The following is an 18,315-nucleotide window of genomic DNA, read 5'->3' on the forward strand; positions in this document are numbered from 1 at the left end:
GATAAAATATATATGTGGTAGTCAATTTAGAGGACTTATTGATTTTTTTGTGGGCTTTATGTCTTCAACTCAGCATATTACATTGCTAAGCAGTGATTTAGATGATTACGTGGCATAACCTGCCCTTAGGTAGAACTATAAACCATTGTTAAATTAAGGTGGGGACGATAAATGCACCGATTTAGTTAGTTAAGAGGTTAATTTGCATCAAATGAAACATGAGGGATGAATGTCAAACTTTTACAGTACATGATGGATGAAAAATACATTTTTTCCATGTTTTAAAGGATTCAATAGGGACTGATTGGGCCTACCACTTGATTGGCATTTCGAATTAAATACAGTCAGCGCTCTAAATATTCCGTATCAATAGACTGTTTGTGAAATTAATGTCTTCCAAATGGTTTACCGTTAATACATTAAGATGGATTACTATTCTAATGATGAATTCACATCGAGATATAAATATTTTAGATGCATGCGATATTGCCAGAAATAATTATCATATGCTAATTCATGCAAGTCGATCACTCAGAGATAGATTTTTTGTTTGTTAACCGGAAGTTTGGCATTTCCCAAATTTTTCACTTGAACTCAGAGTGTATATACTGCATTTTCAGTGTGCGCTTATGCACAGCGCCTTTCAGTGGATGGAAACTAAATAGAAAGGATAGCCTTTAAATTAATTCGGGTGTTGTGCATCAGGATAATTTTAGTGTGCGCTTACGCAAGCTTCGACAGGGATATGATGTGTTTAATTGAGTCCTTAGTTTGAGCTGTGTGTATAACATAGAAATCAGTACCCTCGTTGCTTTCAACATTCATGCATACACACATATCATGCATGTGTATGAAGTGTGAGTTAGTATTAGTATTTTTTTATTAACAATGATATAAATAGATAGTTTATAATCAAGTCGACTTTGGGATATTCTTTTATAATAGTATATGTAGTTAATTTATTTGCATATTTATATGTTTATTTTAGGTTATTTTAAAAAATATAGATGTAAATTAAACAGAAATTTAGGAAGGTTACTTTAGATTATCTTTACAGTGGCATAGGTGCATAATTTAGATGAAGATATGAGTTAATTTAGTTATTTTTTTAATGGCGTAGATGAGTAATTTAGACAGAAAGTGAAGGGGTTACTTTAGATTATTTTCATAATGGAGTTTGATGATTTGAGTCTATTAGATTGATTGTCCAATGTTATGGGGTTTAATGAAATTTTTAGGACTTATCTTTTTTCTACACATCTTTTGAGGGTGAAAGTGAAGGCTCAGGCTTTCAATTAGTAAATAGTAATATTATAAGATAAAGAAGGCAAGAAAACAAAGAAATTACCATGAACATCGAGAACAAGTGGTGTGATTGTTTGTTCACATCAAGAACAAATTGCCTCTACTGCTAGGAGTTCACTGGAGGAGAATGTCAGCGTGTGCTCACAGTTGTTGCACCTAATCAACTTCAGGTGACAGAAATATATATACAAGGCGTTGAAAATTAAATCATATCGCCTCTATAAAAATCTCATTTATAATCCATTTACAACTCTACAAAATAGGATATGTAACGTACAAAACCGATGTACGTGTACAGACGTATATGTGTATGGATCATGGTTGTATATATGTACATGGTCGTACATAAGCTGGCTCTCCAATGTCATTGCCGGCTGTCATGCAGCCGCTGTAAAAGTGCATGCAATGCAGTCTCGCGTGCTCCGGCTGCCGCGGCCGTGGCGGGAGGCTCAGTGCCGCTGCCACCGTTATTACCATCTCCGGCGTCAGCGCCGGCGCCACCCCGGGGAGCTGCTTCAGCGCCTCCCCCCATGATCGTGGAGAGGGCGGCCGCCAGCGCCGTGGTGAAGTTGGGGTCGCTGGTGATCGCGGCGGTCATCGTCTCCAGCGCCGCCCGGTTCCTGCCATCCATCATCCCCAGCGACACCGCCGTCGGCGGCTGCGGCAACAACGGCACGGCCGGCCTGTGCGCGGCAGCAGGGAAGCCGTACATCGGGAACGGCATCGCGGGGAGGGCCGGCGGGCGGTGCTGGAGGTGCAGGCCCGCGGCGGACGCCGGTGGCGAGTGGGTGAGGTCGAGGGTGATGGTCGGGAACGGCGCGGAGGCGGAGAGCGTGGCGCCCATGGCGGCGGACGCGTAGGGGTATGACTGGAAGAGCGGCGCCGGCGCCGTGGCCGCAACGTGGTGGCCGGCGAAGAGCGCATCGCGGCTGGCGGCCGGGCCCGAGAGGAGCATGGCGGCCGCGGCGGAGGTGGTCTTGGCCATCGCGGCGGCGGCCGGCGGGAGCTGGTGGTTGTGGGTGCCCTCGTACGTGGTGATGAGCACCGCCTTGTCCTCCGCGCACCGCTGCACCTGCGTATTTTCACGCACACGTGTGTTCGGTTAGTTACTGACGACGTGCTCCTTTCTTCTTGCATGCACGTAGAGTAGAGGCATGGCATCTCATCATCTCATCTCTACTAGCTGCACAGTCGCGTGCATAAAAGCCAAACACGTTGCAAGTTGCTTGGAGCCATTTTTTTAGTGGGAGGCGGGGAGCTTCCTGCAGGTGAGATGTCACGATCTGTGCCGTTTGACCGTGGAAGATCGAAAAGGTGCAGACGTACGTGTCCAGCCATCCCATTGATCACGGCGTGTGCTACTATATATTATCTCTGTTTCCATTGGTTAATTCAATTGGGGACAGGTCACAGGTTAGACAAAGAGGAAGAGACGGGTGACTAGTAGCTAATAAGGTTCAAATCATTTTCTTGTTTAGCTAAGTATATATACATGTTGCATAATACCTGCTACTCTAGTTAGTAGGGTCACCCCGTTTAACTCAAATCAAGTACACACCAGCAGCCTTTAATTTGTTTGGCATTTCCTTGACCAATGCAATTCATGCATAGCTAGGAAAATAGGTCGTTTTGGTGGACCAGTCATTGAATAAGCTAACCAAATGCATATATATCATAATAATAATTCTGGGCTTAGTTAAGGTCAATTTTCAGGTTAACCAAGGGCCTACCCTCTTACCTTATGATATGATTTTTTTGTATGATAATGATATTGGCACATTATCTTTCTTGAAAAATATAACGATATGGTTTATATGCAAACAAAAAAGATAAGAATCATTTTTCTCTAATTTTATCTATGGATGAACCAATTTACTAGTCAAGTGCTTGGAGAAATAGTGCAAAAATATGTACCTGCTTCCTGACGGGACATCCTGTGGCCATTGTGCATCGGTAGTAAGCTCTGGGGCATGGGTTACCCTTTGCCATCTTCTGCCCATACTTCCTCCATTGGCAACCATCGCTGATCTACAAGTACACATACATACATTGATCCCCAACAAGATTGAGAAAAGATGGCCCAAGAATTTCAACACTGATTATAAAACTAAAGTGAAGGCATAACTGGTGGTAGGATTAATTTGCCAAAACACAAACTCTCGACAGAGAAAGTTGCAGTTCATTCAGGACTCATTGACGACATACCATTGGGGCCTCCGATCGTGCACGCACCGACACCCTGGCTCTCCGCAGCGGCGCCTCCGCCGCGGCATTCTCGCCGCGCTCAGGCGTCCCCGCCGTCCCATCCTGCTTGTTCTGATCCGCTTCGCCGCCGCTGCCACTGCCACCATCGGAATCACCCCTATCGCCGTCAAACGACGCCGGGGCCCCAGCTCTTATCGCCGGGGCCATGCGGGGGTCCATGAATTGCACTCCCGCCGGCATTGTCGCCGGTAGCATCGAGTTCGCCGAGCCGCTGGCCTGTATCGATCCATCAAAATTGTAATGAACGCGTTGCTGATGATGTGTGTTACTTGTCATGATCATTGGCAGTACGTAGCAATCAGATTAAAGGAGAGATATAATTAAGATAGTAGAAAAATGGAACATAAGGATGTACGACGGAAATGCATCGGGGTAATGCAGACATAAACACGCTAACAACCATTAGTAAGTGTGGCTTTGTTCTCAAGCTTAATTTGTTTTGGCACGGCCAAAGGTTCTTGCTAGGCCTGCTAGTGGGGCGGCGGCAAATGGGGATTTCGGGTCGGGTTCTTGCGTGGAGGTTCGTTTGCATGGGTAGTAGCGGTATTAGAGGTCAGCAGGTCGGGGCGGAGTGGGTCTGCTACATTTGCGGGTTGGGGTGGGTTAGAACGGATTTTGTTGACCTCGCGCAGCGGCTCACGAGGCACGGGGCACCTCGTGTCGACGCGTCCTTGCGCCCGCAAGAAGAAGGCGACACCACCGCCCGCCGCCGTCGCCACCACCCCTCCCGTGCGAGGTCCTCCTCTGAAGGCCACGGATCGAGGTACTCCTTTTTCTCTCGGAACCACACCGGCAACAATCAAGGTTGCGCCAACAGATCCCGTTCCAGGAACCACACCGGCATCAGGTCCCTTCGAGAAGTCAAGGTGTGCCTCCTTCCCTTTTCTCTCCAATTCACTACGATCTGTTTCTCTCCAACGGAATGCAAAATATGTGTGTATCTGCTCTATTTCCAATTCAATACGAATGGTCAAATGCAAGTTAATGAAGAAAATTGGATACTGTGCATTCGACAATCTTGCAAAATATGTGTGTATCTGCTCATCTGATTTACACTTCTCAAAAGGTTTAGGTTGTTGTCACTGTTAGTGTTACTCTCAATGAAAGATTATGGATATACATTGTCAAATAGTCAGCAGTTTACAGCAGAAGTAAATCGGTGTGTTCTCTCTAAATTATTGGCTTGTATAAATAGGATTAGTATAGAAATAGAATAGCATGACCTGACATAATTATCCTTATCTGTGTGCAGCCCAGGAGGGAGTTAGGGAACTTTGAGAAGCTCAAATGGATCCTAAAGGTACCCAACTAATATGATATTCTATCAATTGGGTGTTATGATCACTGAAAGTCTAATGAACTAATCATGTAGCTAGGATCATCGCTGGTTAATTTATCAACTAATCTGTATAGTCTGATGAACTAATCATGTAGCTAGGATCAGCTTCTGCAGCTAAAAAAGTGCCTGTTAAGCCCCCGTTAGCAGGCCGATATGCCTGTGAAGTTTCTCAGTTGTGGTCATGTCTATTATTTTTGGATGTCGATGGCATTTGTTTTTGTTTCCGGAAAAGATGTGCGCAGGACTACCAATCTACAAGACTGTCACTTGGCAATTGTTTTTGTTTTCGGAAAAGGAGGATTTGGCTATCTAAAGAAATATTTGTCTTGTCTTACACGAACTGCTACTAGGATGCTGTCCGGAAATACATGTGTAGTGATCCTGGCTAGTAGTTTCAGTTCACTGACATGGTGTTTCAGTTCCATCTCTGAATCTTTTTGCAACATTTCAGTCATCTCTGAATATTTACTGCAGTGGTGCACTAACATGCTGCACATGTTATACATTTCCAGTAATCCAAAAGAGTTGACAATATTTTCTGCATCTTGCATATATCTGTCTGCATGTCATTGTTGTTAGTTTTTCTAAATAATATGCTGGATTTTTCTGTGTTTTCCTTTGCATCTGCAGCCACCTGACATAATTATGTTTCTGTCATTGTTTGTGTGCATTCCAGGAGGAGGAGTTTGAAGAAGCTCAAATAGCTCTTAAAGGTACACAAATAATGTCCTGTGTGGAGTTGCTTAGTTAGCAGTCTGCTATTGTTTTCTGTTTCACAAATAATCCAATATGAAACTATCATACAACATATTGTGTTCCATACTGAATCTTTTCCTTTCATTTTTTTAGATCACTGATTGAAGAAACTTTGCCTCTGTCTCTACAAATGTTCCAACAGCAAAATTGGGGAACTTGGATTATGAATATTTTTGTTTATGTACACTAGACATTGAGTTCAATTTGGATGTTTATTTATGAGTCTGCCCATGTCGTACTGTCATGTGTCTTCCATGCATGTTATCATCTTTGTGCTTGCGCTCTCTTGTGTTCATATGTTCGCAATGTGATATTGCACTTGCACGAGTTGTATGTATCTCCTGCGTATTCCGAGTCTTGAGATGTGAAAATCGCAGTTTCTTAACAGTGCTAGTGGAACGGTGCTAGTGCAGGTGCTGCAAGCAAAAGGGCACCAAGCAACTGCAACCTATTGCACCCGTGCTCGGTGGGGCGGGGTGGGGTGGGTAGACTAGTTAAATATATGGGGCGGGGTGGGTCAGCAGAATTGCCTTATTAGGTGTGGCCCCCATTAGCAGGCCTAGTTCTTGCGCGATGGACCATCTACATGCATAGTAGCACTGTGCTACTGTATACATAGCACGTAAACATGTATAAGACACAAACACCTCTCTCAGACACATAGATTTGATTAGCGACCTAATCAGGTGTTGAAATTTTGTTTATGAGTTTTAATGCTCAATAGTTGAACTCAAGTAAGCTCAACTAATAACACGGGTGTCACTAATAGAGAACTGACCTTTCATCTACCTGCTTTTGTCCCGGTTAATATTTGTCCGGGATAAAAGTAGCTTTAGTCCCGGGTCAAAAATGTGCCCCCGAAGGCTACCACGGGGGGGGGGGGGGGGGTCACAACCGGGACTAAAGACTCCCCTTTTATCCCGGTTAAAGGGTCCAACCCTTTTGTCCCGGTTGGTTGGAATTACCAACCGCGACAAAAGGGGGGGCCTTTTGTCCTGGTTGGTAATTCCAACCGAGATAAAAGGGGGGTCTTTTGTCCCGGTTGGAAACTCCAACTGGGATAAAGGGGGGCTTTTATCCCGGTTGGAAACTCCAACCGGGATAAAACGCCCTCCCATGCGCCCCCTCCCCACATTAACTTGTCTCTCTCCTTTAATTTTTCCTTCTCTCTCTCTCCTCCTTATCTTCTCCACCACAGATGCCTCCCCCTCACGCACAGTTCTCCTCTCCCTCTCCTCCTACTCCTTTCCCTCCCCGCCCTCCCTTCCTCTCCCGGCCCCTCCCCTCCCTCCCTTCCTCTCCCGACCCTCCCCTTCTGTTGCTCCTTTCCTTCCCCCTCTGTTGATCCTTCCCTTCCCCCTCTGCTCGCCCCTCACTGGCAGTGAGGAGCGGCAGCGGGGCGAGGGCAGGGCGCGGCGTAGAGGTGGGGCGGCCGCCGGTGGTAAGGATGGCAACGGGGCAGCTTCGGATCGGGTGGAGTGTCTGAGCACCCAAAACCGAAACCCGAACCTAAAACTTGAATCCACACCGAACACCGATTCGGGTAAAAATCCATCCCTGAAACCGAAACCCGCAGATACCCGAAACCTGAGAATACACATTGCTTGCAAAACCTACAGATCAAATTCGCCCCCTCTCTTCCGTGGGGAGATCTGGCGACGGCGATGCCACTGGGGGATGGTGCAGCGGGGATGGGAGCGGGGGACTTCGTGCTGCCGGACGAGGTTCTGGCGACCTGTACGAGCAGCTAGGTGCGGCGTGTGGGAGTCACGACCTGGAGGAAAGCATCGAGCAGCCGAGCAAGAAGATGGCAGCCAGGGCCATGGTGGAGCGCCGGGAGGCGAGAAGGAGGCCAAGCCTCGAGCAGCTCATCAGGATGGAGACAGCGCCACTACCGCTGTCGTCACGTCCAGGCCGCAGGAGCAAACTAGATACGACATCCGAGGTCTCCATTCGCACCACCGCGAAGGAGAAGCACACGCAGGAGGCAGGCGTGGCTGGGTGTGACCTGCGGCGTGCCACGTGAAGGAGACCAGGAGTCGCGGCCTCACGGGACGGCGGGATGAAGGGGGTGCCTGGGTGCGGGACGGACTGACGGAGGGCCTTATGTACCTAGGTTTGCTAGGTGGGTTTTTAGTGGACTCAATATTTCAGGGCCCCGATGGAGCTCCACTGGTGGATTTAAAAATCCACACCAAACCCGCAGTATTTTGGGTATCCGAACCTGAAAAACTGTGGGCGAAAACTAGAAACCAAAACCTGCGGACCCGAAACCCGCAGATATCTGCCCCAAACCCGATCCGCTACCATCCTTAGCCGGCGGGCAGTCGCACGAGCGGAGGTCAGGCGGCGGCCGGCGGCGGAGGTGGGCCGGTCTGGGAGGCGCGGGGAGGAGCCGCTGGCGGGGAGGAGGAGGCTGGGGAGGAGCGGCATGGTGCGGCTGGCGGGGAGGAGGCCGGCGGGGTGGAGGGTGGAGGCGAGTGGCGTGGGGGAGGACGCAGCCGGCGGAGCTGGCGCGGGCGGTGCACGGGCGGCGGAGGCCGGTGGTGCGGGAGCCGAGGCAGGCCTCCACCCGTCGGTCCTTTTTTTTTGAAAAACTCTTTTGTCCTTATTGGTAAAACCAACCGGGACTAAAGGGTGTCTTTGGTCCTGGTTGAGCGATCCGGGATTAAAGATCCTTCCTTCTGTCTCGATTGTTTTATTCCGGATGGATTTCGGAAGATTTGACCCCTACCAACCGGGATTAAAGGCGAGTTTTCTACCAGTGTGTGTTCGGTGGTCACGCGCAGAAATGAGGTGCCATATATCGTCTGAACAATGTGTGAATGCAGCCTTCGACAATATAAACTAAATAGCAGTATATATAGTAGACGTATATATGATTTAGGTAATGCTGGCAATGTGTGAATGCACAATTTGAGATACACCGGCACGGTCCCTACTGCATATTTCTGCAACTTCATTCACTGGTTGTCCGCATAAAAAGTTGGTTTGGTTGCATAGAGCAAGAAGAACGTAACTGAAATTTGAGTAATCAGATGGATGTAAAGAAAATGGGAATCAGATAGGTTGGGTGTCAATTCATACGGACGCACGGGTTTCTAGGAGCAGATTATGTGTGAAATTAATAAAGTACCAGTCCCGCTTTGCTGGCTGCTGCTTTCACGAGATACTAGATATTCAGGAGATCTTAATATTTTATTTGGTAACATGAAAGTACAACGTTGACTAGCTAGGTTCCAACTACGACGCAGGTAGCCATTTCTTTTGGACTTTGAACACGAATTAAGCCAAGAAAGTACAGGTCGCAATTAATCAAAGAGACATTATGAATGGCAAAGCTGCTGATGAGATGGTAGCAACGAGATGCAAGGGCTTGGTAAGTTCAGTTTAGTTTACCTGTTGGTGCTGCTGGGCTTGGATGAGCTGATGGTACAGCGCGCTGTGGCTGCGGGTGAGGTCGTCCAGCATCCGCCGCAGCCGCCGGTTCTCCTCGCCGGCCTGCCGGAGCTCCCCCTCCACCGTCGCCACAGCCATCTGCAGGCATATATATGTGTAAAGAGGATCAACATGTGTGTGTAGTACAACGATATATATATATATATATAATTCTGATATGATGTGGAAGAACATTAAGGGAGAAGCCTACCTGTTTATTATGATCACTCGCTGCTCCGGCCGCCGCCCCCTCGCCGGCGTTGACCGGCGTCGCCGCCGCCGCCGTGGTCAGCAGGTCAAGAGCAGTCTGCAAGAACCCAAGGACACGCAAACCGGCACCAAAAAAAAATCAAGCTCATACATGTATCGATCTAATGGCCGTCTTAATTACGCACGCAGACATCAATCTCAAGCTCATCTGGATCGGAGACTTACGTTGACCGTGGTATTACCGCGTCCTAGTGCTCCTGCCTCTCGGCTTCTTCCATCCCTACCGTTGCCGTCATCGTCGTTCCGACGGTGAGCGCCGCCGGTGGAGAAGAAGTCGACCTCCTTGATCTCGCTCCTGCGCCTGCCGCCGCCGGCGTGGCCGAAGGCCTGGTCTCCATGCTCCGCCAAGATCATGGCCTCCTCCTTATCTTCCTCCTCCTTGTGCTGCTCTTGCTTTGGCACCAAGTCCATGGATGGATTGGAGGTATCAAGCCGGAGAATGGAGAGGACGAGAAGGCTATATACAATTTTTGTGGCTTGTGGCCGTACTAGCTAGCTACAAGCTAGGGAAGAGAGAGAAAGAGACGATGAGATAGCGAAAGAGACGATGAGAGAGAGAGAGAGAGAGAGAGAGAGAGAGAGAGATGCCCAACTGTGCAAGCTACAAAAGAAGCACGTAACGTGAAACGGAAAGACTTGGACTTTGGACTTGCGAATGGAGACGGGACGGCAGGAGGAGTTGGACCAATGGGAGGGGGTTGGAACTGGTGGGCCAGCCCCGTGGCGTCAGCGTGAGAGGTGGCTGAGGCTGGAGGCCACGCAGTCCACGTGTCGCTGCGCGTGGGCCGTGTCAATGGGGTCAACGGATGCTGTGTTTTGCGACTCGGGGAGTGGCAGAGAGGAGGCCACGACCCATGCATCTCGATCTGTCAACATTTTCAACTTATACTGGTTGGGTTTTTGTACAGCTTGTGTCCTTTTTATACATATTGGCAATTGAAATTTAGGTCTCTTGACAACTCGATCATGGTGTGGATTCAATACAAGCTCCATGGAGTGCGGTCTCTAAAAGCCGTTTGCTGAGGGCACAGATCTTGGTTTGATACGCTAATCCTCAAATAAAGCATTTTCAAGATTTTGGTGTCAAAGCTCATATAAGAGAAGGATTTTTAGGGTTTTGTTCCATCGTCACAAACTCATCGCACATATTGGTTAATTTGGAGAGCAGAAATTAAACCAAATAGTGAGTACTGAGTAGCTAGCTACCACTAGTATTTCTCCCGTCCCACTTCGAGACCAATTGATTTTGTTGTAGGCTAGCAATGCAGTTGGCTCTATGTCCATGTGCTCGTAAAGACAACCCAACGTCATCATTATATTGGTTTGTAAAAAGGCCACCTGTATGTAGTTTCACATTTATACTTGCCAGACAAAATAGAGGTGGACTTATATAGTGACACACATATTTTTCAGCCATCACGACTATCTATCTATCATCTTAATACAATAGTGTTAAAAGAAGTCACCACGTTCGCCGAGAGGGTCTAGAAATTTCCACGTTAATCGAAAAAGAGAAGAATATGCATCGTTGGATTGAAAATCTAACTGTCTTAGATTAACTCAAAGAGTCCATGTGGGATACAATTAATTAGAGATATATATATTAAATTGCTATAATCGAAAACACATGGAGATACAAGTCTTTATTGATTTAATTTTGGTTCTTCTCTATTAGGAAATAAACTTTCCAAAAAAAAAACCTCGCCACTTATGCAAGGAAAGAAAGCAAAAGAAACACTTCTTATGCGGTACAGTAGTCATCTAACTCGCCGGTCGCCGCGATCGTCCAAGGCGATCAACTTCGGCGTCCTTCGCACAAGCCTACCCGATCGATGATCACGCAAGGCCGTGTCCTTGAGGCTGCCGAGACGCACTACCTATGCACGGTCGCCACTCTCTCCGTATCGTGACAACCGCCTCCAAAGCACTCCCGTCGATGCTGCTCCACCGGCTGTCTCCTACAACGATGCTCCACTGACAACGAAAACTCCGTGGAAGGATATATGCAAATCTAAAAACGAGGGCTTCAAAATATTAGCGTTGGCATGCTGTCCTTGGCGTTGTATGTGATACTAGCAAATAAAAGCAATGGAAGTGCTGTGGAGATGGATAATTCTGGTAAAGAAAGCGGTATTTAAGCACTAACAAGCTGGAAACAGCAGAGTAAGAGACTGCCCACTCGAGTAGATGGCTACATTGACAAGTTCTACTTCTCGAACTAAAACAAATGGGCTTCTATGGCAAGAAATTTAGGGGACGAGGACGTCCCAACTGGATGTGACTGGGCAAATTTATTCTGAGAAAGATATAATATGAGCAACAATCGGAAAGATACGTAAGAAACAATTCATCATTGATTATCTAGAAATAAGACAATATCTTAAGAAAATATTCAGGCACTCTATATATCGTGATGAGTTGATATATATGATAGTCATAGAAGTAAACTATAAGTGATCTATTACTCCTTTTTCGAAAGGTCACCTATTATGTCAATATTGTTGTAGGTAGAAGCCACCACGTGTACTCTTAAGGGTTTGAAATTTCCAAGTTAATTTGAAAAATAAAAGAACCTAAAATGTTGGATTTTATGATCATCTAACTGCCTACGACAAATAAAGTTGATTAAACCAAATTTTTATGAAGATCTTCATAAAGGACCTTTGGTTTAATCTAATTTCTAATTCCATATTTAAGTGATATATTAATGGATTTGATATGGACCTTTGGTTTAATCTAACTGCCTACTCCTAAGTTATATATTATGTCTTCATATTTCCAAGTTTATGAAGATCTAACGGTCTAGATTAATCTAAAGAGACCATATCGTATAAGACAGATAAATATTTAAATTCAAAATTAAAAATATTATCTACGAAATATGATATGGGATGGTTTTAAACCTACATGGACTCAACCTGCTACATTGATAAGATATTGCAGGGATGGGAAAAAAATGTGTTTGGAAATAAATCATATCTCAATTAGAGAAGAATCGGAGTAATAAAACAAATTTCTAAATATTTTTTATTTGTTTTTGCGTACGTATCGCATCCTTGCATGATTGAGGCATTCCAATCTATTCTTTTTACTTCTACATACCAAACACCTTTTCTTTTTTAGCAAACCAAAACAAAAAATAAACTAGCCGCAAGCAATTTTTCTTATTTCTCTATTTTCTCTTGCATTGTCCTTCACTATAATCTATTATTATCTCAATACCCTAGCGTGAAGAGGCCATCATGTTCACCAAGAGGATTAAGAAATTATTATATTAATAAAATATAATATATAGATAATTGGATTTTATGGTTGTAGTGCTTAGTATTAGAGAAGAGAACCCATGTACCAAACTCATTCAATTTTAAGGCAAATAGGCCATGTAGCTATTGCGACGATACCATACCCAACTCCTTGTGGACTTTAGTCGGCATCTTAGGGCTGCAAGATAGAAGAGCGGAGGCATATACGTCGGACGACACCAGAGGCATAGTGCATAAATTGAACAACGGAAGTGTGGATGTCGATAGCAACAACTTGCACCACGAACGTGTGCTAACTTCATGCAACACTGAGGGCCAGAACCTCCTGATGGACTTTAGTCGCTAGCTTAGGGCCGTGAGATAGTACGTCAGGTGAAGCAAAAGCATAGTGCATAAATTGAACACCAGAAGCATGGATGTTGGCAGCAACAACTTGCACCATGGATGCTTGCTTTTTTTTAAGCCTCTCATCTAGGTACAACTATAGTATCTGTTCATGGATGCTTGCTAACTTCATACAACATACAAAGCTAGAATATGCAAAGCCACTTATTTGCAAGTAACTAAAAACCATGGTGCACATGAAATATTAGAAGGAGAAAGAAACAAATAATGGATCCTAGAGACAAAATCACCGTGAAAGAGGGCCTGCACACAATAGCGATAGCGAGGAATCCACATGGACATATATAAGGATATGTGAGAATAAGAACCCTTGAGAAACATGGTGGCCGCCCGATAATGAGGTCACCACACATGACCTGACACAATTCTCATCACGACAACCATAATCACTAGAGGCAACTAGAGAGAGAGGTAGGAAGATAGAGGGAGGGAGGGGGAGAGAGAGGGAGTGGGGGAGGGGGAGGGGGAGAGAGAAAGAGCTTATATTCAATCAATGTTGTTGGCTACTGCCGACCTCCATAGCTACTGGCGAGTAGGGCTAGCAGTCAGAGCCATACTAATCGGTGTAAATTCGCACCCGCCTAATGGTCGTATATCCTCCAAAATTCAACAATCGTAGTTGTTGCTGATGATCAGAATAGGGTGATAGTGGGAGACATAGAGAACACCATGTGGATGGAGTAGCTATTGGATCCCGTAGCAGAGCAATAGATCTGGTACATGATGGGGCAACTTGAGGGTAGGGGCAGCCACAAGGTGGACATTCAAAATGTGGGAGAGGGACGTGGAGGATAAAGGGAGCGAGACAACCAATGTATGCAAGGGCTTATGAGACATCGTCATGTACAAGAGGGTAGGATGTTTGAAGAGTATCTTGGCCCCCTTAAGTGGGTTTTGATGATTTAATGATGCAAGCTTAAGTGTCTAACAAAGCTTCAAGTGCATAAGCAGGTTTAAAAGGATTATTGGTCATGAAGCACTTGTGATGGACCCCTCAAAAGGAAATGAAATTATTAAATGGCATATTCTCAAGTCTAAATTTATTTTCGGTTTGAATTTGAGTATAGGAATGCCGCACTATTAAGACGGATGCATGATCTCTGGTCTTTACATTTGAAAAGTGCTCAAAATGACCTAACAAACCTATTAGAGACACCCTTTGCACTTGCACATCACATGGGGATAGTTAGTGGTGCTAACCTGAGAGTTCTGGAATTTTTCAGAGGTTTTTCTGGAATATTTCGGAGATTCAGAGTTTCTGGAGGTCCGGATTTTTCCGGAAAGTTTTCTGAAAAATTCCGAAGGTTCCGGAAGTTTTCGAAGAAAGTTTCGAAAATTTCTGGAACTTAACCCCCAACGGCTAGTTTTGGGATGAAGGGGTATAAATACCCCCTCACCCTCTCCCATTCACTCTCCCTTGCCTCCTCACTGTCCTAAAAGCTCAGAAAGCATTCACTCCCCTCTTGGCCTTAGGTGAAGATTTGGTGGGGGATTTAAGGAGGGATTCTTGAGAGAGCAAGGGAGTGTGCTAGTGAGCTGAAACTCCATCTCTTGAGCACCTTTGTTCTTCGTCAAGCTAGCATTCCGCATTTGTTACTCTTGGAGCTTCAAGCTCCTAGCCGGCTAGGCGTTGCCCAGTTGAGCATCCAAGCTTTGTGGCTGCCTCGGGAAGTTTGTATTGCCCCGACGATTGAGTAAGTGACTCTACCTCGATCTTTGTGGTCACTAGAGGGAGGAAAGTGGCTTAGGAGTGAAAAGCTCACCCTTCGTGGGTCCTCAAAGGAGACATAGGCTTCAAGGTGTGAAGCTGAACTTCAGAAAATAAATTCTTGTGTCTCTTGTGCTTGTTGTTCTTAATTTCGTTCATATTCAAGCATAGAATATTTTTCTAGGGTTCGTACTCGATCTACTTTTCTAGCAAGTTTGGAGCTGTGCTATCTTGTGTCAAAGGCTTAGAATAACTTGTTGAACAACCTATATTCGTTGATCTACTTTTCAGTAAGTTTATCTTGAGGTTGTAGTTGATTTCTATCAAAGTCTGGAAATATACGAAGATTTCTTCAGAAATTTCCGAAGGTTCAGAAATTTCTGGAACAATCTCTAGAAATTTCTGGAAGTTGCTGATAAGTTTGTTCAAAAGTGTAAAAATTTTCAAGTTCGACTATTCACCCCCTCTAGTCGACATCCTAGATCCTTTCAATATTGCAGTTGATGGTGTCGTGGAGATGAGATGCCACATAGAGGAGGTGTGCAACCACATCCACGTGCATGGACGACGAGATGAGACACGTGGACATATAAATAGATAGATACCTGAATTTGGCAGCAAGAAGCAGCTTGAAAGTGTCAAAGTTGTGGCTTTCACCGATTGCCTTAACACTACTAAAAAAGATTTTGTCGTGCCAGTTGAAACATCATTTACAGGGGTGGGTGCACGGCCCACTTCTGCTTTTTGCAGCTAAAAATATCTGTTTGCAGCAACGGACCATTGACCGTCCCTCCTAAAACCATTTTTAGGACGGATCACTCCATGGATCGGCCATGCACATGATTCTTCAGGGACGGGCCAGAAGCTATATCAACCTCTCCTTTTTTAGGAGTGGGTGAACTTATTTGCATCCATTTATTTTGAAATAATACATCCAAATATTGGATCAAATCTTACTACCCGCGTAAATAAATATATTTTAGCAAAAATGTATAAATATTTATATTACTTCAGTAAATATCAAAAAGATTTTTATATCATATAGCCCTTTTCTCCTGAAAGACACGCATTGAGAATATGAAAATTAAAAAACATAGATGATAGCTTAGTCAGCTACAATGACACGATTAACACAAATATTTATATCTCTTTATTTTAAAATAAAATATAAAAAAATAGCATAAAAAATCTAGCTACCCACGCTATTTGTGCGGGCCACCTTGCTAGTTATACATTATCTAGCCGTAGCAAATTTGTGGAGAATTGAGAAAGAAACACAAGGAAGACCGAGATAGCCGGCCATTGGGGCTGGCTTGATTAACTAGCTGGTCAATGGCCACCATCAGCTACTTGACAATGTGCATAATCAAACAGGATCGGACGGACCCTTTCAACGTAGACTTAACATGCAAAAATCCGCTAGAGTTGGCTTATTCCTACAAGCCACCTAGATGCTGTTTCCTTGGTCGATTACCATGTGAATGCCTGAGATTAGCGAATAAACGGTAGCTTGTACATTCTCCATCCACGCACGTTGACAATGTAGCCGTCGACGTACTTGTCTGCTAGCTAATCTTATGGTTATTTAAATTTCTATCCCTGGGGAGTATGTATGAACCAAACCCTATAATGCTTATTATGTTACATGCAAAATATCTGAGTTTTTAGGCAAACTGGTTGACCCCAACTTTTCTCCCAAGTTCCGGCGCCATTATTCTAAAAGAGCAAAACCTAGCCTCCCCGTGGCCCCCACCACCCCAACAATACCTCATGTCCAATTTCCTTGGGTTCAGTTGTATGGAAACCGATTTTTTGCAATTGGTTGTACCCCCTTTTCTAGGCTGTGCCAAGCTGTCAGGGAAACTAACTCAATTTACCTACTATATTGAACCATGAAAACTTCCAAGGAAAAGGTTATATATCCTAGAGGCTGACTGGCAAAGATATTCCCTGAATAATAACCTAGTTTCCTTGACGTGGCTGCCCGGAAAAGCCGTCAAGAAAATTTCCGTTAGTGACCAGCACCAAGAAAACTAAATTTCATTGCCCCTCTATCGATCCGTGAGGGTATTTGCTTGCTTGGCTTCCATGTGAAAACTTTCTTTGGCAGTTTTGCTAACATACGTGGCAGGTTTTTACCCTCACCAAAAAAAAATATTTATGTTTCCTGGTAGTGCCTAAACGGAGAGGCAGCATGTAATTGGCAACACAATGCAACTTGAACTTTTCTAGATCAACCACCCGTGTATTATTCTACCTTACGAGAGGAATTTCGTGTGGTAGCTACTCCAGAGAAAGAAAATAACTCCTTCTCATCTGTTTCGTGAGGGGAGTGTTGGTTTCGAGCAACCTCTCCACCGAACAATTAAATGAAAAAAAGATACACCAATTAACAACGACACTGCAAAGCAAAGGTGTAATATGTAGGAGGTGCCACCCAATTTATATGTAGGAGGTTTCATTTCGTATCCCCAAAATGCACGTGTTTACCTACTATATATTCTTGGAATATACCTTAGAAAAAGGTAAAAAATGTGTACAAATTCGACTTGTATTCCTCTATAGGGACACGTCTTTCACGCCACTCCCTGGTGACCTTCAGCGCCGCCGACAACTTCATCATCTCCAGCACCTCAACCATGGCGTTAGGTTATTCCCTTACAAAGGTGGTGTGGGCATCTGCCTGGGTCAGCTATTCGCCCATTACCTGTAACGCCTTGCACACAGAAGAAGGAACAAAACACACATAGTCGTATGTACGAAGGTAATTGGGATGCGCCTACGAAGGTTAACTACAATGGCAATGGTTGCCTAAGAAGGTAATTGACCTGCGCCGATCCAATCCAATGAGCGATTGTGCGGTCTTATTAGTTGTCTCCCTGTTGCGCGAAAATGAAAACCATGGAAAAAGGCGCTCGACTGCAACCTTATGGTTAAGAATTTGCAAGTAGTAGCTAATAAGAATGCAAACATGGGTATACATGAGCGTGATCAAACTTACCTTTGCAGTATATATACTATAAAAGTTGACATAAAGTGTACCACCATGGTCACTAATTTCCAAACTTTCATGTCACGTGATGCACGATTGTAATGCATCCAATGAAACTATAAGTTGACAAGTGGTGGCAAATTATCTGCAGATCCTGGTCGCAACAAAATATTGAGAAACACAGATTCATATATTATATATCCACATGAACAAGACTTTTTCGGCAAACCACTCTAGCCAGCATTTCCTGCTATATCTAGTGTAAAAAGGGGCTCGAATTAGGCAAAGGTGGTAAAGAAATTCAAGTACGGAGAGATCTGATCTGCGCAGAATTGTCGTCCTCCAAGATCAAGCCCTAACTAGCCTCTAACAAGTCCAAGCTAAGCGGCGAATGAAGTCAAGAGTGCAAGCAAGACGTCTTCTGCCTCATGCAGCATGTGCTTTATTATATGCAGGCTACAGTTGTTTATAGTTTCAAAAGGAATGCCTGCCGGAGATGTAGTATGGTCATCGATCCAGAACCAGAACCATACAAGGGCATGAGACACGGGAAGGATCAACCGAGGTCGTCGCG

The 18,315-nt window shown here is 44.9% G+C and overlaps 2 protein-coding genes across 2 annotated transcripts; one reads left to right on the top strand and one right to left on the bottom strand.

Annotated features, from left to right (window-relative positions):
- Positions 1-1,500: 1,500 nt before the first annotated feature.
- LOC117847210 (transcription factor WRKY5) lies at positions 1,501-10,000 on the bottom strand. Its single transcript, XM_034728376.2, has 6 exons — positions 9,539-10,000; positions 9,315-9,410; positions 9,065-9,202; positions 3,511-3,786; positions 3,220-3,333; positions 1,501-2,377 (listed from the first exon to the last, which is right to left on the bottom strand). The coding sequence occupies exons 1-6, from the start codon at positions 9,782-9,784 to the stop codon at positions 1,670-1,672; spliced, it is 1,578 nt and encodes a 525-aa protein (XP_034584267.1). The 5' UTR covers positions 9,785-10,000; the 3' UTR covers positions 1,501-1,669.
- On the top strand, positions 3,848-5,909 carry LOC117847213 (uncharacterized). Its single transcript, XM_034728380.2, has 4 exons — positions 3,848-4,436; positions 4,823-4,870; positions 5,586-5,622; positions 5,759-5,909. The coding sequence occupies exons 1-4, from the start codon at positions 3,933-3,935 to the stop codon at positions 5,764-5,766; spliced, it is 597 nt and encodes a 198-aa protein (XP_034584271.1). The 5' UTR covers positions 3,848-3,932; the 3' UTR covers positions 5,767-5,909.
- Positions 10,001-18,315: the final 8,315 nt, after the last annotated feature.

The sequence above is a fragment of the Setaria viridis genome, chromosome 3, assembly GCF_005286985.2.
Source record: "Setaria viridis chromosome 3, Setaria_viridis_v4.0, whole genome shotgun sequence".
Lineage (NCBI taxonomy): Eukaryota > Viridiplantae > Streptophyta > Magnoliopsida > Poales > Poaceae > Setaria > Setaria viridis.